Source organism: Thermobia domestica, chromosome 9 (genome assembly GCF_964235325.1).
Source record: "Thermobia domestica chromosome 9, izTheDome1.hap1.1, whole genome shotgun sequence".
In the NCBI taxonomy this organism is placed as follows: Eukaryota; Metazoa; Arthropoda; class Insecta; order Zygentoma; family Lepismatidae; genus Thermobia; species Thermobia domestica.
In genome coordinates this window covers 84022652-84048591 of record NC_137462.1, presented here as the reverse complement: position 1 = coordinate 84048591, position 25940 = coordinate 84022652, and the positions used below count along the sequence as shown (strand labels likewise).

Here is a 25940-nt window from a genome sequence, read left to right as displayed (position 1 = left end):
CACCAATAATAGAGTACAGATTGATGATATACTTGCAGATTGATATGTCATCAAAATCGATTATTCATGCCAAAAAATGCACCAATATCTGTCAGGTAGTCACTACAAGCAAGAATGCTATCTATTTCGTTCAGATAGTGTTCCCCATGAGACGATGATATGAGAAGTAAGTTTTTCTCGTCTCGTCCCCTAAATTTAATAGGTCTCGTCTTGTCTTGATCCTCGAAGACTTCTTTCGCTCTTGTCTAAAATTTTATTGTTCCGTTTTATTAATTTATATATATATGCTCTAATTTTTTTCCTTAATTTCATTTGGAAGTTATCACAACCGTTCCGCGTCACGATTGGTCAACGAATAGTGTGATATAACAACATTTAAACCATACTTATTATTGAAGTAAATTGTGTAATGACTTGCATTCTTCATTTTCTCGTACCATCACTTTATCAATTTGTAGGTTTTTTTTTTTTTTTTTATTTTACATATAAATCATATAATACTAAAACAGTGTTTGAGATCAAGACTTGGGTGAATTAGTGTTTCCCAAGGGACTCGAGAAATTTCTCGTCTCGAAAACAAGACGATAATTGTTGTGTTTCTTGCTTCGCCTCGAATTTAGAAAGGTACTTCTCGTGTGGTTTTCGAGATTAAAATCAAGACGAGAAGAGAAATTTCTGGTCTCGTGGACAACACTACGTTTAGAATAGGTGGACTTGCGCGTGGGTGCGTCTGTAGGGAACAAGTGCGTTTGCAACAATGGGTATGAGCGTAAACTGGAAGTTTATCCAATCATTATGTGAATCAGAAATAATAATAATGCCATAGTGAAATATCTTCATCCAGTATAAACTGCCAAGGCGCTTGTAGAGATGTTAGTTTCAAATGCAAATTAACAAGTATCTCTGACACTTTCATTCAAGAGGCCAATCATTTGGGAGTTCGTTCGACAATACGACTACAGCTACGAACATCTTACGTGTTTTTATTTCTGTTATAATTCAGGTTTGAACTTCCTTTAAAGTATTTCTACTTATAATATCAATTCAAACGTTATCAAAACCAGTGGCATATTTAGGATCTTTCTTCGGAAAGGGAGGCTTGAGAACCAGTAAGTAGCATTTGTGTTGTACGTATAATGAGAAAAAATAATAATGAAATTATTTCGGGGGGCTTGCGCCCGATAGCTTCCTAAACGCACCACTAATCAAAACATTTTTTATAATTATTAGTGCATAAATGTAAATTACCCTTCATAATATTAGTAAATACTTACGTTCATTGTATTGTTCACATAAAACAATATTATGGTGACGGAAGAAACTTTTCAGTGCTGTATCTCAGTTACATGAGTTACACGTTATTCGCCTACATAAATAAGTTCTTTGTCTTCATAAATAAGTAAGAAAGAGTTAACAGATTTTATCAGTAAATTTTCCAAAGAAAGTGGCACCACATTCTTGTTCAGCACCTCTATTTAATTAAATTATATGGTGAGTGTGAACAGTGAAGATCTGTTTTCGATGCAAGTATTACATTAATAAGCTGCAAACTAATTGTTTACCTATCTTTCTTTTTCTATTTTAAAAATTAATAAGATCACTTATTATGTTCTGTTTTGTCATTTATTTATAATAATTATTATTATTTTCCAAGTATTCAGTGAATATTTTAAATATATATTTTAAACATTCTATACAGAAGAAATCGCTAATGCAAGGTTTGGTACCGCGAGATTTTAGATGGTTAAGTTTTATCCTGCGAGGTTTTGTCCAGGCTAGATTTCGTTTGGCAAGATTTTGGCTATGCGAGATTTTTGTCCGCGAGGTTTTCGCCAGGCGAGATGGTGACCCGCGAGATTTTGGTTGAGATGTTTCTCCCGCAAATCATCAGCAGATCAAGTATTAAATTCTGTTGTGATGGATGGTCAACTACAAAATAGAAGTAGGCCTATGCACGAATGTGGATATATGGACTAATATGGCTTTCTGTGGATATATTTTTATTGATTCCGTGCGATTTGTGATCATTCCAATTTGCAACAAGATTTATGTATCGCCCAAATTTGATTGAGAATTTGATAAGATCAGCCGAAAATTATAATTCCATTTTGCGACCAACCGGTGATTGATTCTTTAAAATGAATCAGGAGAGTAGAAGTGATACACGTTGGCAGATATTTTTCCCTAAAATTATGAAGTGTTATGAACTATATAGGGGAAACAAGGATAAACATCTCTTTGTTCCAAAGTGATGTAATTGTAGATTTCTAAGATGTAATGTAACGTTGGTTAGGAAATTGAGTCAAAATATTATATAACACACATTATATATACGAAATTCTGTAAATCAGATTTTCAGTCAAAATCAAGAGAAAGATATTTCACTTGCTTACCCTTGGAATACTAATATCGGGTCCAAATGATCTAGACTCTCAGAAATATTGTAATATTTATTTATTTATTTTGTATATTACTGTTACGCACACGCCTGAAATGCCATGATTTGTTCTTTTATCTTCCCAGATATATTTTTTTAAAGTTATAAGTTTTATTTTTTTAACGTTATATTCCTTATTTTAGAAAGTAAAATATTGATGACAATGCTTTTAGTTTTGCATTTCCTCTGTCGTGTTTTCCTTTTTCACCGAGCAAGAATCAAGATTTACAATCAAAAATGGTTGAAATAGAAAAAAAAAAAAAAGGGAAAGTGCATCCTGCTTGACAAGAAGGCTTGTTATAAAATACAAGTAAAATGATGTGTAGGTAGATAAGGTTGTCTCATTTCTGACAGCAGTCAGTCTTGTCTCCCGCAACCCTTTCTTCTTCCGAATCTTATCATCAGCTTGTCAACCAACATAACTTCGAAGATATGAATTCTCCGCATTTTTAGATGAACGATCTTATCTCATTTCGTAACTTGTTTCCCTCCCCTACCAACTTTTTGAAGATCAATGAGGAACAATAGTGCAAATGGATCAGGTATCTGTACCTCCACGAACAGGAAAAAGAAACCCTCCATATGTTCTTTCCAGCGCTATCATACTTCCTTGTAAAAAATAATATTAATAAGTTTGTATTCCAATTACTGCCTAATTATTTACTTTTCTATTTTTAATCTATATTCTTTTCCTTTTATTGTTCTATCAACTCTATTTTGAATGGTCGTAAATATTTTGTCCAAAATAATACTTGGACCCATTTCATTAATCTTCACCCACAGATTGTGACATTCATGATTCAAACGGTTTGTTATAGTTTGTTTTTCCATAATTGCTTCTCTTATCAATTTCTTTTGGGCTTTTCGTACAAACGTACTTGTTATTCTTGATAGAGTGGCAACTAGGGATGGCCTTTTTCGAAAAATCTGTTTTTCGATTTTCGGAAATTTCATTTTTCGTTTTTCGCTTTTTCGAAAAATTTTTCGTTTTCCGTTTTTTCGAAAAATTTTTCGTTTTTCGTTTTTCGAAAAATTTTTCGTTTTTCGTTTCTTCGAAAAATTTTTCGTTTTTCGTTTTTCGAAAAATTTTTCGTTTTTCGTTTTTCGAATAAAGTTTCGTTTTTCGTTTTCGAAAAAGTATTTTTCGAAAAAATGTGTCCATCCCTAACTCAAGATTAAAGAGATTCGCAGTCACGTCCGGATGTGTGCAACACTGGCACTCGTACCCGTAGAGTATATTTCTGATGGTTTGTTGATCAACATGGAGGCTGTCCGATTAGACGAAGAGTCGAAGTCTTCAATGATTAGGAGCAATGGCTGGAAAATCCAAATTTTTCTCCGGAAAGTTGGAATTGTAGAAGTCACAGGAATCGAACAAATAAAGCAGTAGAAGACTGACACAAATGCTTAAACAAAATATTATCCAGAAACCCTGCACATTTCCAGTCTTGTGAAGACTATTGAGGGAAGATTCTATATGTAATCATGTTTTCAGAAGAATGGAAATGCTGAGCATTACTCAAAAGAACGGAAAAGCCATGTATATGAAAGTTGACGATAGGATACAGTCAATACTTCATAATTTGAGAGAACATGTTGACCTGAGAAAATGTCTCAGTCGCTTGAGCTTTGTATGTACATAACCTTGAACAATTTCCTATGGGGGCGCGGTGGCTCAGTGGTGGACAAACACCGTGCTCGTGGGTTTTCTCGGGGTTCTCGCGTTTCCTCATTTCGTAGCGTTGCACCATTTCATCCATTATTTTGCTCATTAGCATCTCCCTTAGTTACGCAGCCCCATTCAAGGTCCCTCGTGACTATATGTTTAGCGTATGCGTTTTCGGCTCGGGAGACCGGGTTCGATTCCAGCGTGGAGCTTAAGTGGTTTGTATCTCATGTTACGCTGAGTTCACGTCTCTATAGCTGAGTAGAACGCTAAACTAAAACCAATATCCTCATCACCATCGGAACACATTTGCAAGGTGTTAAGCTTAAAATAAAAACTAGATTGCGAATCTTCTATTTATGTTTTCTTTTCACTTGAAAAATATTTTGTCTCTCTTTAAAAGAAGGAAACACAACAATCATTTGAGATTTTACATTTAAAGAAAGAAAAAATGATTAATTAGGCTTATATTATATGGAACTTCTCCACTTTATAGTATAAAAATTTGAGATGGGCCATTTCTCTTGATACGCTCATGTAATTTTGAAACTAATTGATAAAAATGGCTGGAATTTTGTAAGATGCAAATAACGACAAGGGAACTCTGTCTAATAAACTCTGCAGTACCAACAAATTAATAGTGTTGCCAACATAATATAAAGTTAATATTTTTAACGCCACTATGCCATGTTATTACATATCTCAAATCTAAATATTAAACGAAACCTTACAACACAAATTTGTTATTCAGTGTTGCAAATTAAGGACGCTGCAATATGACAAGCATCTAAACTTCAGAAACCTGATAATAGTATTAATAAAAGCAGAGGCGGATTCAGGACGAACTCAACGGTGAGGAAAGAAGGTAGTGAAAGATTATGTTTTCTCTCTCACCGACTTTTGCAGCACTGGTGATTGTGAAACTCAGGGAGGTGAATAACCTTCCCCCCTCCCCTGGATCTGTCTATGAATAGAAGTGAGACGGACAGTGAAATACAAACCCGAAATACCTTAGTGTCGAATACTATGACCATGGCTTATTTCGAATGAATACAAGAAATTGAAAATTAGACTTTTTTCGAAAAATTTCTTACATAAACAGAACGTCTAATCACGTAGGTGATTCTCAAAAAACGTAAACTTCTCGGAGCCGTTACAGCAATTTGATATCTCAAATCGTTCAGGAGATATGAAAAACGTGAATACTGATAGTGATACTCCTAAAAATGACGTATTTGGGGATTGTTCGTAATGTATCTTGATTCTCTTTGCTTTTATAACATTACAGAAACAGATTTTGGTAATTACAGTAAATTCTTGCAATTACATAATTTTAACCAGTGTTGCAAAACTTTACCAATGTGTATCACATCTCCAGATCAGTTTGAGATATCAAATTGCTGTAAACTGCATTATGATCTTTACGTCCGTTGAAAACCTTCTATGTTGTTGGATATGATACTCATGCAAGCAGTTATCGAAATAAAATCTTTCTGGAAAAAAAGTCAAATTTTCAATCCCTTACGGGAAGACTAAGGAGCATGGAAGCTTCTCAGTTGCGGCAAGTGACTTGCCAATAATGGCAGAATACCTATGATGACAACTTTGTACCTATTTATTTGAAATAAATCATATCATGATCATAGTATGTAACACTAATGTGTTGTGGATGTGCATGCCCCGTCCAAGTTATTATTTATTACCATTATAGAAGCCTAAAACATTTGGATCTTTGAAGGCCCGTGCTGGCCTACCGGGACACCGGGACATGTCCCGGTGCGCCCTCCGAAACATCTCATTATAAATAAAGGTACAACTTTTTTATATATATAGATCTAATAAATTCTTACATTTATTATTGCTAAAGAACTGGTGGTGAATATAGCGCGTTCTTTACATAAGGCGCCCTCGCGAACTACATAAAAAAATAAACAGTTTTATTTATTCTTCTGTATGGCACAATTTTGTGCAATGAATACATACTGTTACTGTTGGTAAAAAAAACCCATGAAGGTTACAGTGCGCCCTCTATATAAGGCGCCCTTGCGGAACCTCACCAAAGATAAACGGCTTAATTTATTCTTCGGTTTGACACAGTTATATACAATAAATACTTACTGTTATTGTGGGTAAAGAAACCGTGAAGAGTACAGTGCGCCTTTTACGTAAGGCACCCTTGCAAAACATCAAAGATAAAAGTTTAATTTATTCTTCTGTATATTGGTGGATCCACGACCACGTGGGGGCGGAGGGGGCGACCGCTCCCCCAAAAGTCTTTTACTTCCAGTTTACTTTCGGAAATAAAAATATTGTCTTTTCAATCTGGCCGATCCAATCTGTGTGACAAGCCTAGCAGAGTCTAATCAAAATGTATGGTACTTAATACAGACATATTTGAATTGTGAATACTTCTGTCCCTAGTTTCTTGAGACTGTCACCATAAGCCGCAAACGAGCGAGAATGATTTATTCGTTGAACGAACAGCTGTAGGAAGAAGGAAAGATGGATCACTCTTTGAACTAAAAATGTATATTTTAAAACTATATCCTAGAAAAAAAATGATGTGTGATTCAAAACCCGAATCTTCAATTACGTTTACCTTGAATAAAGAGAAATATAGAATATTCAGCGCTCCTTACCGAAAAGCTCTCTGAATCTAAGAGGAGACTTTTCGGTTGGTTGATTGATTGATATGCATTTATGTCGTTTGTCAAAAGCGATGCTTTACAGAACGAGAACTAGAGTTTAAAGTTGGATCTGAACCACTGCAGTGCTTTCTATGTTCACTTACCTTGTATGAAACCACAGAACCTCATGCATCAATTATCAAAGGTACGTCCGCTAGCTACTACATCAACAAAGAACTGTGACTTTTGGGGTTCAACACGGAAACATTCATTGTGACTTTTAATGGCATTTCATCTTTTCTTAGGAAATAATACAAGCTGTTATTGTAATCATATATAAAGAAGTCGTCCTGATTTTCGCACAGGCCAAACCGCTTAAGCTAGAAACTTGAAATTCGGACAGTAGATAAGATTTTCGATCTAAGGAAGGATTTTTGGGAAATTCAAAGAAAGGAAGGGGGAATGGGGTGGGAATTATTTTAATAAGATGATCATCTCTCCGAATCCCTTAAGGTTAGAAAACTGAAATTTAGATTTTGATTTCTCATTTAAAATAATGCGTTTCAACATTTTTTGATACTTCAGTAAAATGGGGAAAAGAGGTGTAAAGAAAAGGGGGCGGGGATTGCAATTATCATAATAAGATATCAATATCTAAGAATCTTTGAAGGTTAGAAACATGGAATTAGGTATATGGACTTCTCACTTAAAACAATTCAATATATATTTCAGCGTTTTGTATTATTATTATTATTATTATTATTATTATTATTATTATTATTATTATTATTATATGATGCCTATATTTCGGGATTCCTTACGGCTAGAGACATGAAAGTTGCTAATTTGATTATTCATTTAAAATAATGAAACATGTATTTGAGCATTTTTTGCCACTTAACGTACAGTACAAAGGCAAAAAAAATAGGTGAGGGTTGACTAAAATGCCTTGCGAGGTGTTTGAATTTCGTGACAGCGTTTTAGCTCGATTCAATTATATGTATATGAAAGACACAGAAGGGAGAACGCGAAATATTGTGCCACAGTACACGTAGAAGCATTTTCTACATTGTACAGGGCCGTATTCCGAACAAATTGGGGGTCTGGGAGCGAAATCCCACCTAGGTAAAGGCTACTATAATATAATTTTATTGTTGTTGTAGGCATACATGTTTCTAAATGCTGCTTTTAAGAAATTAATTAATAGAGCCAATTTCCAACACCCTCTTCCTCGTCTGGTCTAATGCTTTTTTTTTTTTTTTTTTTTTTTTTTTTTTTTTTTTTTTTTACATACTCAATTATACCACTGCAAAAGCAGAGTATTCGGACAAAATACCCTATACGGTGTTTATAGTCCCCAGTTTGATTCCCGGTGAGGGTACATTTCAACGAAAAATGTGGTTCGGATTCCATTACAATCAATAAGTGCACGTCTCCTTTAGCCGTCATGTCACTACCATGGAACGTTAAGCTCAAGCAACAAATCAAAATAACCTATGTATAGAGGTCTACACTTTTGTAATAGTGTCCTATATTTGTCTTCTTGCTCTCTCCTGCTTAAGTTAAAAATTCCTGAATGTACCAGAAATTGAATTCCTTACACATTCATATTTAAATGCATCAATTGAGTACAGTTGGGAGCTTTTCTTGAGAAATGAACTATTCCATGCACACATAACGTCAAGGCTTATCAATGACTCCCCAACTCTTCTTGAATCCTGGGTTCTATACCAATCATAGAAATGTTTTCTTCATCTTTGATACATCAGAAGATTTTGGTACGACTTATGTAGCCGCAATCTTAACGCGCACTTAAGAAAATGTCAATAATATTGATAAACTGAAATCATGGTGAAATATTGAGTTTAGCAAAACGAAACGTAACGGAAACACAACATCTTGCCCTCAGGAAATGTTCTTTCCATAGCGCCATAGATCAAAGATCAGATCAGAGAGACAGTGAAAAAAAATGTCATGGATAGGGGTCGACGAACGTCAAGGCATTCTATTGGATAATGAAATTGATATTAGTCCACCAGCGAACGAGTGCGGGCGGCCGATTTTGGAACTAAAATACAAACAACAGTGTTTCTAACCGGATCACTTGTAATTAATCTATCACAGTTGTTTTTGCCCTATTCATAATAAACCACTTCACGCATATGTTCAAGTTAAGACAAACACAATTTCAAAAGTTATGGAAGTTATTTTCAGAACATTTTAAGGGACTGCAAAAAAAAAAAAAAAAAAAAAAAAAGTACATACACCCTCCATATTAATATGACAATAACTTGCGAATAAACTAACCACAGTGTTGTACAAAGGAACACTGAGAACTTCGTAGCATTAGAGTGTAAGGAATTCCTAATTCATCTGTTAACGAAACCTCGAAGTTCATCTTTGTGAATCAAAGTTATACTTTGGCAACTGCGCTTTCATTGTTTAAATCAAGTTCTATTGTGTAGTTTTGAGATAAGGCGTCTTCGAAATTGCTACCAATTTGGACCATGTGATCGATCGATTGACAGTACCTTCAGTAACAAATTTGCATTGAGATCATTTTCGGATGTGCTGCAAAAGACTGGTGAGAGAGAAACTGATAATCTAACCGCCTCCGAAGGAGATTTGGATCCGCCCCTAATTAAGAAGGTAGATAAAGATAACTTTCTCTGATATCTAACCTGTCATTATTTAGCATGGTTTGGTAATTTAAAAATCCAGTATTTCTACCATATTTTGAAATAAAAAATATTAAAAAGAAATAAACCCAATTTAAATTGAGGCGGTAGGGGAGCGATTAAAATTTAAAGTGGGGAGCCTGACAATCGATTTCTTATAGCTCGTGAAATTCAGAAAAAATGAATTTCATATTAAAAAAGAAATACAAAATAAATTTTCAGGGTAACTCTTACATTCATTATGTTATTATAAAGTTAATGGTACTTTTGAAATTGATTAGAGTGAATAGATATGTATTTAAGTAACAAAACCACTTGCGTAAGTTTTTCAAAATATCAAGTTAGAAGAACGAAGTTTGTCTTCCACTGCTATTTCATTGCTCAAAGATATCGGCGATGAAACAATTGGCCGGAAATCTACGTAGCACATTTTAGTACTTACACTTGAAATAAAAATACAGCTGTTTAAAAGACGATTGATTACCTTTGTCTTTGAATTTTATATGTGCACACAGAATTTGTTAAACAAGACCGTACATCTGATATGTTTGAACTATATGCAACTTATGCTCACGGGCTAAACTCAGTCTTCTGAAGTCAATCGACAAATGATTACGTATTACAGACACAAAGACAACACTAGGCTCCCAAGTTTTAAAATTATGTGTATGAAAACAGATAATAGAATTAATTCTTTGTCACAAGAGACCTAGGGTCTGAAAGAAATTCAGAGGGAGTTCAAAGGGAATTTCTATACTCATAAATAAAAGTTGTGAATTTATTGTGTATTGAACCAATGATATTTATGCTTACATTACCCATACGCTGATGTTTTATCGATACTTTTATTTCACATTTACCAAAAGGCTGGATTACGATTATAATCCTAAAAGAAAGATACTGTACATTGTAATCAGGTTTTACAAAGCAATCCCGAAAGACAAGCTATCCAATCCCGTAGCCCTTTAAAAAATTAAGGAAAATTTATTCTTCACTTCCTTTTCCTCCAAAGGGTTCACATTAATCGAAACAATGAAATGAAATTTCTTTAGTTTAACGTCCCATGATTATGCTCTTTATGCTAGAGGAGACAGATGATTAATGAAAGTGAAACATTGTAAAATTAATTGTTGGGCTCTCACAGAACCACGTACAACAATGACACATGCGCTAGCCAATAGAGCAACGAAGAGAACTTCCACAGTTCTCGAGTGAAAATGTATCGGAATTCTTTCTTGGCTACAACTCAAGAAAATAATTTAGTTGTCAATCGATAGACCTACATTAAAACAAATACAAGCATCGCGAGCCTTAACTTGATTTAAACTTACAGTTACAAGATATTGCGCAAGTATCTAAGCTACCAACCCATAATTAATATTTTAGTCATTACATCTTATTACTGAGTTTTAGAGGTTTCTACTGTTTTATAATGAAATCAAATAAAACGTAATCATTTTTTATATATATAATCTGCTTAATACACGGTAGAAACTCACTTGCGTGCTATCTTGTTCTTAAATTATTAATTTCCATGCATATGCCATTATCCACAATACATCTGCATTACTGCAGGAATAACCATTACTGCATTCAATAACAACTATATCATTTATGGAGTTCTTTATTAAGCGAAACAGATTAGGCTACTTATAACATGTAAACTGCAACTTTTGAAAATCGTTGGATACACTGCAGAGTGACGCTCTCCGTTCCCCTGTCCCACCGCGCTTACCTAGAAACTGATGTAAACACTACACTAGCGCCCTCCACGAAAAACCGCACTAATATCCTGGTCAGGTAATAGTTATGTCAAACTTCATGTTTTCTTGCAATCACTTTAGTGAAACAAAGGGAAGCTATATTTATATACACAGAGGAGATATGGGAGAGGCTTCGTGGCAGATAACAGATGACATATAAATGCCATAGTCAATATAGTACTTTGTGTAAGTACTGTGCAAGACAGTGCATCTGATATATTGTGGTGACTAAGTGTGAAGTGAATTATGATACCGCCACGCCTCCGAAACGGAAGTTCGTATTTATTTTAACTGTAGAGAAAGAATATACTTTCATATATAAAAACGGGTCACAAAATATAATCTGAGAATAAGGTTTACGCCCCCCCCCCCTCTCCAGCCCCGGATTCATATGTGTCCCAGTTTTGCAAATTAAAATTCTGGTCACTTTTAGGCTACCTCATCTTCCAGAAAGCGAACCGCACATCCAAACGATACCTCTGGATCCGCTAGTGCTTCTGTATGGCACAGTTCTATACAATATACATACTGTTATCGTTGGAAAAGAACCCGTCAAGGCACCCTTGCAAAACAACATCAAAGATAAACGGTTTTATTTATTTTTCTGTATGGCTTAGTTCTATAAAATGAATACATGGTGTTACTGTGGGTAAAGAACCCGTGAAGGGTGCAGTGCGTCCCGCGCATAGAGCACCCTGCGAAACACCACGTTAGAGGGAAGTGGTTTTAATTGTCCTTCTGCATATCAGTTCTATATAGTAAATTCATATAGTCATTGGCGCAAATCCCGAGAGGATGAGGGGGACATGTCCCCAACCTTGGAACTACGGGGGACTGTCCAATCAATAATTCGATTTGAAATGGGTTTTTGGGGGAGAAATGTGATGATTTGTGTCCGACTGCCACGAAGGAAAGTGAGATGAAATTGATGTTTCTTGGCTTGTTTCATTTTAAAAAAAGAATCGTATTCTTTCATATTTCAAACTGAACTTCGTATCCTGGCGATTTTACGTAACATCAATCTGTATTAATTCAGCTCCCGTTACTTGGACACAAATTGCAATAAGTGTCAGAAAAGGATATGTGCCTCTCCTCATGCTAGAAAATCGTCTCAGCTGTAGATAGGGCACAAATCCCGAGGAAATGGGGGGCCTGCCCCCCCAATTTCAATACATTAAATTCGTCTTTAATTATTGTTAGTCTATTTATTTAATTCCTGTAACGATTCCTATAATGCTATTGAGATCATCATCATTTTTCTCAAATAATAGTATTCTTGAGTCATACATAATTGATTTTCTTTCTTCATAGTTTTGGGAAAGTCATTATTTAAGTTATTATAAAATAAGTGTTCTAAAATTTAATGCGGTCTAAGTAGAAGCATACCAATTACAAATATGCATGTATTCAGATTTCAGTGATTTGTAATACTGATATGTACCACTATTTCATCTACATCGCCTGATATATAATATACAACATGTTCACCTCGGAAAGCAGATTCATCTGAGTCTCAACTGCCCGTTCGCCAAAAAACTTAAATCTGTCCGTCTCCCAATATTGAAGACAACTGTGCTCCCCCAGTTTCTTTGGGAGCCACCCTTGCACCGCCACTGCATTTTATCCGATTGTACACTAATGGAATCTATGACTAAAAATAATGGATATTCACTTTTGCCCAATTTCAATCCGACATTTTGTTCTGGAGTATGGCTGTTTTTGCATTTTTCCGAAGATTTTCGGGTGGTCATCGCTCCGAGGCATTTCTACACCCAGGTTGGTCTATACTTCTCCTTTTATCTTGGAGACAGGAATTAAATCTTCCAAAAGACAGACAGAGACACACACACACACACATATATATATATATATATATATATATATATATATATATATATATATATATATATATATAACGTAATCACGTTTGTATGAGCGCCCTCTTGGTAGACTTGTCCACCGCCCTCATTAGTAAGCCAGCACGGGCCTGGATCTTTGTGGATGTTTGTGATACTGTAGCATCCTTAGTTTGTAACAAAATTTCAGCCTTTTTTATATTATTCTAAAAGTTACAAGAGTGTAAAGATAAATAGTCCACTAAGTGTGTTCGTGTCACGTTATTTTTTTTATTTTTACTCTAAGAGTGTCAAACACGAGTGTCCTCTCGTTGAATTTCGATTGGGGATAATACTTCGACAGTAATTGCATTTTGAAGAAACACCATCATTTTCACGAGTGAAATGTTCCCATATATTCGACTTTCCCATTGTAAATACTTCCCGAAAATATCTCTTCTTGCAGTTCTCTTATATAGTTCGAAACAAGCTCTGCGTTGGTAACTGATATAATGAACTCGGTTGGGTATTCCTCATAACGAACTAATACTTCTTCCACTAGGCCAATAAACATATCAGAAGTGTTGATATCGTAGGACACGTGTCCTTTCTCTAAACAACAATATTTTATTGTTACCAAAATATTCAGTCAGAGCGAATACGAAACCACGTACCGTATCAGCAAAGGCGAGTACGAGATAGCTAGCTAAAAGCAGTCTCAAATAGCTATTACGATTAGAACACGCCGCATCAGCGAAATAAGATACTATTCAATTTCAGTCAGGGAGTAAAGCTTATCTGTATGTAATGATGCGTTTCTTTTCTTTTGTTTATAACTTCAATCAAACCAGGCAGGGAAGGAAATGTTGCTCTTTCGCAACTTCAAATTTCTCTTCAGTTTCGTTGCGTCCCCTCGTGTTCCATCTCCTTCTGTTTTGATTTTTTTCGTTTTTCGAAAAAATTTTCGTTTTACGTTTTCCGAAAAATTTTTCGTTTTTCGAAAAATGTTTCTTTTCGTTTTTCGTTTTTCGAAAAATTTTTCTTTTCGTTTTTTGTTTTTCGAAAAATTTTTCGTTTTTCGTTTTTTGTTTTCGAAAAATCCATTTTTCGAGAAAGTATTTTTCGAAAAAATGTGGCCATCCCTAGTGGCAACCTTTCACGTAGCAAATTTTGGTTGGGGGGACAGTTATCCCTCCTCCCAAGGAAAAATTACAGTGGGAAACACAAGTAATTTTCTGAGTTTGAAGTTGACAATTAACAAAAACAAGCACTCAACCACATCTGAAATCGTCTTAAAATTTTCATTGCAAATGTTTTTAAAAATCTCATTCTTAGCATATTGAAATTCCCTGACTTTTCTCGGTTTTCCATGTTTATCGCCACCTAGTGTACGATATATATGCTGTCCTTGTGATTGATTCTCTTCCTTTTTTTATGAAAAATTAAACGAAGGACAAAAAGGATACTTAAACAGATGCGTACGAATCTTTAGGACATAAAACCGCGGTTTTCTAACAACTATTGGCAGGCAAGGTGTCAACTTGTCAGCAGTCCTCCATAGAAATTCTATTATTACTGCACATGTATATATTTTAAATTTTTGTCAAACACTTACATTTTCACTAAACACTTACTTTGAGAGCTGAAGCACGGCCAAACGAGGCCAATACCCAATTGTGAATATCTTTGTGGTTGTAACTTACAGTTAATGTATTAAGCAACGTGTAAACATTGAAGCAGTTTTCTTCTAACTGGAAAAAATGAAACCAATGATTATAATATGCATAACAAATTAATTCGCACTCATAATTTTCTTAAGTTACCAAAAACAACACATTACAATATTTCGAACTTACTAATGAAGTTATTATTTTACAATAAATTTCAAAGTGCAAATTTTCACTCACAAGTTAAATATTTGGGTTAGAACAAACATATATATTTGAAATTTTATTTATAGGACCATTACGTACCTCTGAATGTGCATGTGGATGTTACTTTTTTCCCCTCCAAAACTGCAAACGTTCACTACATGTCACTGCAGTAGTCATTGTAGAAGCTAAACACACTGTAAATATCTGAACTACAAATGCAAGTAAGAGCTGTCAATACAATGTTCGATAGATGCTTTATCATGAAATTTCATTCTGTCGCTTACAATCAACTATCTGCGAAAGTATATAAACTGATGCTTCGTTTCGCGTCCAGACTGCTGGCTACGATATGGGGAAACCCGTGGATAGCTTCAAAAGTGTTAACGTGGCGTGGTGTTCAGCACTGATATTGCAGAATTTGCAATTGTGGCATATGACTAACTTGGTATTGTTAACACTGCGTTTCGTAATGATTCATACTGCTTTAACCATTGCATTGACAATCCTGAATTGCATTTATAGTTAACACATCTGCATTACGTGTACCTTCTACAATGCTCCTGCATTACATGACATCTAATGAGAGACAGGTCTTGCAGAAAACCGACACCCATTTTCATATTCTGAAGTACGTATTGGTCCTATGAAATATAATTTCATACAGATTTGTTTGTCGAACCCAAATACTTTCCTTGTCAGACTTCTACCTTTAACTTCTCATAAATTAGAACTAAATTCTATTATGTGTATCATCTTATCCCAGGGTGCCATGTTTTGAAAGTCAGTGAGGGAGCTCTCACAGTTCAGATTGGGATATCTCGGGGTACGGAATATTACTGACGCTTAATGAGGTTCGGGAGTCCTCCTCCGTAAAATTTTGATAACTGACCTTTGTGAAATGCCGTTATACGTATTTTTCAATAACAATGGATTAATTTTAAAAAAAATGGAAATGTGTCTTCTTGAATGAGAATACAAGGGACGTTCTAAGCTTCTAACCCTCGATCTAAATACTCGTCACGCCAACCATGTGTGATACAAAAAGCGTAAAAAATTTTAGCTGAAAATAATGCGAAGAAACGCTCGTTCAATTTGTTCATTAAAAAGTCCTCAGTGCCACAATTCCAATTATACATATTTTCATTCCTGGTAAAGGCTGACAAACTTTATATCCTCCCTCTCCCTCTCCGATCTATGAAAATATCGGCATCTATTATCATTTAAGAAATGCGATGAAGCAACAGAGCATCTCCGGAGTCGGTGCCCTTGATTTTATCTGAACTATAGTCAACTAATTAGTTAGCGAAGGTAAGAAAGAGAATAGCAAAAACAAAAGCAATTAAAAAGAAAAAAGGAACTTGTTAAGATAGTGGGAAGAAATTGGCTTATTACTACTTAGAGACTACTTTCGCTCAACCCGCTTCAGTGGGATCAGCTAAAGAAAATAAAACTTTCAACTGAAAACTGGAAAAAGAAACTAAAATGAAAGTTACTAAATAAGGTGCAACAAAAAAGTGTAAATAATGGGCAATAGCGCAAGAAAAATTTGAGTATAAAGAGTGGCCTAATAGCTGTCTCTTGGTGTGAGTTCTATAGAAATTAAAATCAATAAATAAGCGCAGTGGCCATCCACAGAAATGAGACATTGTCTCCACTGCTATGCACCAGACATTTTGATGATTGATTATCTCGATTTGTGGATAGTTAATTATCAAAGTGAAACCATAAAAACGTAACTCGAGTCAAGTGCTAAGAATGTTCAAAGATTCATTTCAAATGCTTCAAGAGTTTTGTAATGAAAAGGCGACATACAACGTCGATTTCATTTTTCGTATGTATATAGATACATGATAAAATATAAAGTAGAAGGCAAAAGTGAAAGAAGAGGACTGTCACTGATGGGCGATACTGAAGAGGATAATTCTTAAGTCAATACGAAGAGATTAGAGAATGATCGTAGTGCGAGTATATAGGAGCTTCTTAATTTGTCCTAAATGTTCAAATGCCTATTTCTTAATATCAGAGATATGATAAAAATAAACAAGCTGAATTTCATTTGAACAGTACTCTTTCAATTTCAATAAAATCCTTACTTGAGGAATTTCGCTTTTTTTTTTTTTTTTTTTTTTTTTTTTTTTTTTTTAAATAAAGATTTCATTGTCATAAATACATTGATTTCTGGTTTGAACAGAAGTTTCTACCGATTTCTAGCAATTTAATAATTACAGAAACTAACTTATGCATAGGTCAAGATAAAATTCTACCCCGATGCATGAAAAGAGCGCTGTCGCGAGAAAAGTGAACGAGTTATTGCAGCTAATAAGAACAAATGATCAAAAGTGGAAAATGTACTAAGATATTTTAACCCACATGTTTTTCAGTGCTTTAAGTAAGCCTGATTACCTCCCCCTGAAATAGAAAGATTATCCTAGATCTAAAAGAAAGGTAAAAAATAAGATTGAAGAGACAATTTATCAATTAACAACTTGAAGAAATACCTTGTTATCATGTGTTATCAAGAAATACTTTGTGACAGACTGGCGAAATATATTAAATTAAAATATATTTAATAATTTATTTGTCATTCGAAAGTGAACATTAATTTCTTTCTTCGGATAATAGTATGTATACCTTTGGACTCTTATATGAAGTGACAAACACCGTAAATAAAATTTTTTTATCAGATGCAAAAGAAAGAATTTTATGCATCTTTCTTTAAAAGGCGTTTTCTACACAAAATCAGGATGTTTCTAGGTTATTTGAACAATCCTCATAATTCAGTTTCAGTTTTTGTATGCTATTAAATGTTTACCTTCATTATTCCAAGGTAGAACTTAGTGCCTACTTTCCATGTTCTTAGTATCTAAATATTCCGTCTCCACTTATTTACATGAGCTCCCTCGTGGCTAAGCGGTTAGCGTACGCGCCTTTGGCGTGGGAGACCCGGGTTCAATTCCCGGCGGGAGCTCATGTGGTTCGGATTCCACGTTAATCAGTAGGTCCACGTCTCATATAGCCTCGCTGCTGAACGGGACGCTAAACTAAAAATCACCTCAACTCCACTTATTTACATTCCAAATCACCCATGGGTCTCAACAGCCTGTTTCGAATGGAGGAGTATCTTTACCTTACCATCCAGAAGAAATATACTAGCCTAGATCTTAGATTCATATATAACTCAACATTTCAACCACGTACTCTCTTCATATTTTTCTTATAAAATATAGGAAACATATATAGTGTGTACGCATTAATAACTACACGTCAAAGAAAAACTAATAAAAATAAACAGAAAATAAAATCAAAAGAAGAAATCTAATGTAGATATGTCTGCCAGACAAATATGTAGACTACCATACATGTCTTCCCTTAAATGACAAACCACGCTTCGAACCACTCATGATTCATCTTCAAGGTTATGAAAGAATCAAAATGAAGAAGAAAAAATGCATTATCTGTTCGAAGGTAGGTACATATATACGCATAGATACATATATACAAGAACATTCCGTACTTCAAGTTGTTCTGCGATTTCGAAGCGGTCACATTACAGGACTGCATTTGCAAAGTTCTGATTCGATACCACGATTCCTGCAAAACACCCAGAACTGAGGTCTAGCTATATCCCATCCGAATTTAATCCCGGATTCTTGGTTCGAATAAGGAATTACTCTATAACTAATCTTTCTACATTACTACTCGATTCGAATAAAACTTGAGTTTCGTTACTATCATATGAATGATTTATATTTAATGCTGTTACGGTCTAGAAGTTGGATGTTACCTTTTGCATCCACTATATGTTCTTTACGTTGTTTATTCCTTTTTATTCTCACTACTTATGTTTCCTCCAAAGAATAAGGAGCTTGATAAGCCCTACTATTTGTGAATTATCAATAAAATACATTTTATATCAGTTACGTATTTCTTTCCATATTTTCCTGGTTTAATGACAATATATAAAATGAATCTTTTAAATATTACTTTAATTTATGGCCTATAGATGAAATATCTGATAAATGAATCAATTTTGTACTTTTGACCTGTTTCTTGTCTTGCGTTTTACGGGTCCCGATCTCCCGTAACCATTCTTAAGTCATTTTAAAGGATAGGAGGAATTTTTACTCTCGATTACAGAAAGAAAAATAAAGATCATTCTCTATTTCTTTGTTTAGATCACAATGAAGAAGCCTTTCAGAAGAAACATTTGCAGATTTTTGCTTGCATTCTTAAGCATCGTACCGATTCAAAATGTACGCATACAAAATTGACCGTTTTTTTCTTTTTTTTTTTTTTTTGTTAACTTTTTAATGAAATTAATGTAATTCTTATCTTACGGTGGATATTAAATAAAAGAATTTTCGAAAAAAGAAAGTACATCCCTCCAAATCTTAATTGCGCATGTAAATTTTCTAAGTTTCTTAAAAGCTGCAGTTTGGCAACAGTAATCGACTGGAAGAAGTAACGAAACACTTGAAACACAGCTCACGCATTGCTATTTCAAATATTCAAGCTCCTATTTTGTTACTTAATGCAAGTTGCTTTTAGAACAAAATATTGTCTTGGCGAATGCAGAAAATTTCTCGTAGTTTAAAAAATATACTTTTCAACCAAAAACAATACAAAAAATCGTAAAAAGCAGTGTGGGTTGCTAAGGTGTTATTCTGAAGGGCAATTCTACCGTTATTTCGATAGCCATGCGTGTTAAGTTGATTTTGTTGGTTGTGTTTTAGTGCCTTTAAACCTAATGCCTCCGAATCTTTCAAAATGATTATTTTCCTAACTTCTCCGTTATTCCTGCCTAGCTGTTTCTATACTTCATATATATACGGGGAATGATTGACAATCAAAAAGAAAAATAGCACAGGTGTAAAACCATTGACAAAATCTAATATTAAAAAAATCACTAACAGCCATAATAACTTGATCGCTGCTAAAGTGAAATACAATATAATGTAATATAATGTGTTTGAGAGGAACATGTAAACAATATCAAGTTACCCTATTCCACATCTTATTTCTAAATGTATTTTTTATAAGGGCTTTTTTGTCTTTGTTCGACTTAATGCATCCGGTCTCTATCTGTTAAATGCGATTTAAAAGAATTGTATGATGATAACAAAGAAATCTTCTCGTTGATTCATTTGCAAAATTGCGTCACTCGATATTGTTGACATGTACTATTCTATCCATTAGCTTTTGAAATAGAGATTACTGCACTTCTACTGGAAATCTATATAAAGTACTATTATTTTGAATTCAAAACTTATATATCGTTTGATATTATACATTGTTACGTCGAACTGTACCGATAGCGGCTATGTTCTGGTCAGTTAGAATTGTTAGTGTCAAAAAATAAATCAAATGAAATATAATCCTGGGATTTCTGTACTTAGAAAATACAACTGAAATCTTGCACACTCAACTTTGCGTCACATCCTATGAGCAGTCACACTGCACTTAATACTAACACGTCTTTCGTTTGAGCAACGAAACCGTGAAATGCGAATAATGTAAGTGAAACTGCGAAATATTATTACTTACAACTGACACGTCGTAAATCACGATTCGTAAGCAGGGTTGAATTTGAAACTTCGAAGGAGTAAGTATAACACTTACAAGGGAATTTTTTCCGTTGTGTACAATCACTTAAAACACCAAATCAGTGATTGCTATAAAAATGAAAAACATAATTAGAGCTACGTTAACTGAATTTTTTAAGAGCACCTAACTACAAAATTCTCTTCCGTTTTCATCTCTTTACGCTAAAGAACCTGTACAAAATGCTAATCTGTGTTAAACACCTAAATAAAAGATAAACGATATTTCGTGCGTATATACGTAACATAATCTTACAAACGAAAATTAGCCGCGATTTAACTACACGCTAATCCAATAATACGCAGTTATTACGGTTGTAATCTCTATAATGCAAAGAATAGGCCATAAACGAAATATCGATTAAATATTAGCATTAAGTATGGAAAAAAAAAAAATAAAGTTATTTTACAGACAACTTGCAAAATAGTGGAATTTATTGAGTTTCGTTCCAGCTAGAAAACAAATATGAAGAAAAGTATCATAAAAATCAGAATTAGGAATAGATTTTTCTGGGCTTTCGACATCTATAGCCATGTTAATCCGTCACGTATAAGGGATGATGTCCTTCGGCGGTCACACTATCCGAAGAAAGGGAAGAAAGAAAGGATTGGGGAAGGAAGGAAGTGGCCTGGGACCTGTATGTTAGGTATCATCCCAACATTTGCCTGGTGTGAATGAGGAAAACCTCACTCAGGATAGCTGGTCTGAAAAAGATTTTACACTTTTTCAATCGAGTGCCACTGGGAATCGAACTCGGGACCATTCGCAAAAGTCTGAATTAAAGCAGTGCATGTAAAGTATGCACAAAATGAACATATAACCTCTGGACTGTCACAACTTAAAAATACAATAATTCAAATGTCGTAAAGGAAACTTAAGTTTCATTCAAGTCAAATAATAGTATAGAAAGGTTAGTTGCGGAGTCATTATTATTATTATTATTATTATTTAATAATACTAATAATAATAATAATCAACCTGAGATCCGAAATTACATATTATTAGAGGGCAATTGAACAAAAGCTGGAAAAACAATTCTGGTTCTGGATATTTGCTCATATGTCGAGACATAGTGTTAGCTCAAAACCTTGCAATCTTAAACCTATGTAGGATGATCGAATGAACCATAAAAGAATCTGGGGGACACTGCCTTTTCGAAATCGCCAATACGTGATGGAACAATGCAGGTTTCCTTCCGAATTTTAATTCATCTTCTCTTTGATTCCTTCAAAAACACAAGGCTGAACCACTACTATATTGTTCTACTATAGTAGTACTATAGTACTTGTTACAGAAGCAAGACACGCATAATAAGTACAATGATATAATATATGTATAATAGATTTCGATCTGCCACTTGAGCTAGCATACCAAACATAAACGACTAGAACTTACCTTTCCGTCTACTGAGAGCTTATTCAATAACAATACTTCCTCTTTATTGCATTTCATGTTCAAATCTTTAATTTGAAACGATACAGAGGCATCAGGCAAATTTAATCTATCTCCTGCAAGATAAGCAAGTGAAAAACGTTTATATATAATTGCAATATTAGAAATTAACAATAAATTCAGAATAGTAAGATCTTCCTGAATTGTCATTATGATTATAGATGAAAAATCTTTAATTTATCTTTGAAAACAGACAATTATGAGAACTAACTCACGTACAGTGTGTCTGGATGACAATATACAGTAAAACCTGTCTTCAACGGACCCTTTATTAAACGGAAAACTGTCTTAAACGGAAATATTTCACGGTCCCATGAATTTTGGAGAACAAAACGTGTAAAACTCCCTTCATTAAGCGGAAACTGTGTTACGCGGACAACGGAAAGAAAAATAAACATTTAACGGAAAATTCTAAGTTCCGGACTACAGCGTTTAGAAGATGTTTAGACATTCTGTGAGACATATACATTACACTGTCTGCGATAAAATGTTCGTTCTTTTGTTAAATATTTCTGGACAGTGTTGACCTTCCCAACCACTACTCATATTCACCCCCACAAATTGTCCTTAATCCCCGCAACTTAATCAAAAATCATACGGAATGTCGGAAAGAAGAAAACGAGATAGGGGAAGAAGAGGAATACGATACCGAGTTCCAAGAAGAGTGTAGAATAAATACATATCAAGATTCTCTCAGAAGTCTAAAGGAACTGCAAAAATTTGCTTTACGAAAAAATGATTCTGATTCACTTAGTATAATTTCTCAGACTAAAGTGTATGCGGAAAGTCAAGCAGCCAAGCAGCAATGTACACAGAAAACCCTGCTTGGCTATTAGAAAAATAAAGAAAACGTGTGCATAGCATATTTTGTATTCATTTTAATTTTTTTGTGTATTTATTCGTAGAAGAAAGAAGTACTGTAATCGAACAATCTACGTACAGCAATATATTTTCTCAGTATTCCCCTTTTAAGCATGTACTTTTTTTTTTTTTTTTTTTTTTTTTTTTTTTTTTTAAAAAAAAGAAAGGAAAGGTCTACCTCCACTAAGCGGAAACCTGACTTTAACGGAAATTTTTGCAAGTCCCGCTCGATTCCGCTAAAGACAGGTTTCACTGTATTAGAAATTTGAATAAATCGATAACCAATAGTAATAGAATCGTCCTTTTTCTTAAGGAAAAGAGTTAAAAATAGAATTTTATGTCCAACAGAATTCAACGCAACAGGACTTCACGCATACGCATTACCCGTGAGCAAAATGGAGTTCTTTACTGTTCGTCAGAAAGTAGAATGCTATTTTCAGTTCACAGAACATTCAAGTCCCCTGTAACCATAAAGAGAAGATTAGGCAACAGTGCGGACGGGAATCACCAGATCGTTATTGTATTCTTAAATGACACAAACAATTGCTGAAAACTGGCTTTGATTGAAAAATAAAAGGTTACGTCTCAGAGCCTACAAGCTACAGCTTGTCCAGAAACTTCAGTTTAATGACAAGCCTTGCAAATATGAATTTGCTGTTGAAACTCTATCGCATAATGATGAGGATAATGATTTCCTCAAAACAGTAGCTTTTTCTGACGAAGAAACCTTTTATACGTCAGTAAGGTGCATAGGCGTAACTGCGGGATATGGGATAAGGAAAATCTACATCAGTTTGTGGAACATGAACGCAACAGCCTAAAATCAAATATGTGGTGTGTGTTGACTGAAAATTCTGTCATATGCCTATTCTTTGAAGAGGCTACAATTACAGAAGCAACGTACTTGGCAATGTTGGAAAATTATGCTGTACCTCGCATACCATAGGGATACATGTTCCAACAAGACAGGGGCTCCTCCCCATTATACCCGTTATGTATGAGAATTTCTGGATAACCAGAACAATTAGATTAGAAGAAGATGTCCCATTCAATGATCCCGAGATCGCCTGACTTGACCCCTGGACGTTTTTCTTTAGGGATACGTAAAGACTTCTGTGTGCCAGACCCAAGTTCAAGATATGGATGATCTAAGATAAAGAATTATCAATGCTTGTAGATCCGTGACATCTCAAATGTTACACAACACCTGGAGGGAGGTTGAGTACAGCCTTGATGTTTGCCGAGCATCAAAAGGGGCACACGTGGAGGTGTACTGAAGTGAGTTAAGTAATTTTTGTGTGTTGGATATAAAATTCTGTTCTTTCTTCATTCTGAAAAATAAAACTGGACGATTCTATCACTGTTGGTTTTCGAGTTATTCAAATTTCTCATTGGTATATTTTCATCCGGATACATTGTATATTAGAATTCTGAAAGAGATACGGAAATGTAACAATAGACAAGATCTACAAAACGTCTGTACTTAAGTAACATATTATATTGCAGCAATTCCTTTTCACGTGGTGTGAATTCAATAATACACAAAGAGTGAGAAATGCACGGCTGGACAGAGATTCGGACTTGGGTTAAACTGAATGATTTCTAATTCATTATTTTTCATTTTTGAGTTTTATTAACAACATTGTGCCCACAGGCTAAAGGGATCAATGGGAAATAAATGACAAACGAACATTATAGGTCCTAGAAGAAACCCAAATTGTCCATCTCATAAGCCTATTACAATAATTTTCACCTCGATGCTCTGTGTCACAGACAGCTTCTCCAATAAACAACACGCAACACCTGGCGCTGATAACGGCAGTGGAACAAACGAAAGGAACACAGATAGCAAAGTAGATGCTTTTGCTGGTAAAGCACTCAGTACGCCGACTACTTATATCTTCGTGGTGGACAAACACTGTGTGCATGGATTTTCTCGAGGTTCTCCACTTTCTTCCCACTTTCTTCATTCACCATTTCGTTCATTATCATCATCATCATTGTCTCCCTCAACTGTAGGACGTTAAACTAAAAATAACACTACTTACACACTGCTAATACTTAATACCTTCTCTTCCCTTCCTTTGCGTCAGTTGTTCTCTCTATCGCTGCTAAAGCGTAAAGACATGCTTCGATGTGATTGGCGAGTCAACTAGAAATGTTTAGTTTAGTGCCCCAGAACTTTTGACTACGCCAGCAGACTGAATTAAGTGAAAACGTACATACATTTTTCTACCCACATGTTTACATTAATTTTTGAGCGGTATATATATATATATAAAACATTAACATATATCTTTCAAAAAAAGAGTCCTATGCATAAGAAACTACCCAATACCTCAATCTCCTCCAGCTACATAGTTCCGTCAAACATTAATCCTGAATAAAAGTACCTTACTAGTTTATTTAAGCACAGAAGAAGATCGCTGAGCCATAAAAATTTTAGAATAGTCACGGAAACACAATGGAAATTTTCGGACTTTGAATAATAATAATAATAATAATAATAATAATAATAATAATAATAATAATAATAATAATAATAATAATAATAATAATAATAATAATAATAATAACTTGAACTGCTTATAAAACTTACCGTAGCCTTCATATTTTCTTCTCGGACTAAATGTGGTGTCAACTTGAAAGCACTGAAGGGTTGAACTGAAATACGATTGACTATGTTCTTTCATACTTGTCAAAATGCTGTCTTCTATTCTTATCGTAAAGCTCTGAAAAAAAAAATGATTGAAAAATGCGATTACCAATGTTGAAATATAAATGAATTACACCACCACATATATAACTCAAATGTTTCAAAAATAACTAGCTTTAATCACACTATAAATTTGATAATTTAACTACCGCACCGAGGGAAAAATCATAGACAGATCTTCCATGCAATTTAATTCAATTACTATGAACTATTGCAGCTTGTATTTTCACAATCAATAAAGTAGCATTGTGATGTATCCTTGCCACAAACTAAATGGCATTTTCTCTAGTGGTAAAGTCCTAACTAAAATACAGCATTATTTGTATTTGGAACAGTAGCAATTTTCAATAATTTATTTCTGCCTTCGAATCCTTACACACTACTGACAAAATCTGTGGCAATTCTGTGACACAATCTGTCACACGAATTA

The 25940-nt window shown here is 34.5% G+C and overlaps 1 protein-coding gene across 2 annotated transcripts in view; it reads right to left on the bottom strand.

Moving 5' to 3' along the window:
- The window catches only part of hob (bridge-like lipid transfer protein family member hobbit), a 176363-nt gene that overhangs the window by 127642 nt on the left and 22781 nt on the right, over window positions 1–25940 (bottom strand). For both annotated transcript variants that reach the window (XM_081771445.1, XM_081771446.1), the window contains exons 6-8: window positions 25394–25526; window positions 21877–21989; window positions 14641–14757 (exon numbers count right to left, since the gene is read on the bottom strand). In XM_081771445.1, coding sequence (XP_081627571.1) covers window positions 14641–14757; window positions 21877–21989; window positions 25394–25526 — 363 coding nt within the window. The remainder of the gene's footprint in view (window positions 1–14640; window positions 14758–21876; window positions 21990–25393; window positions 25527–25940) is intronic.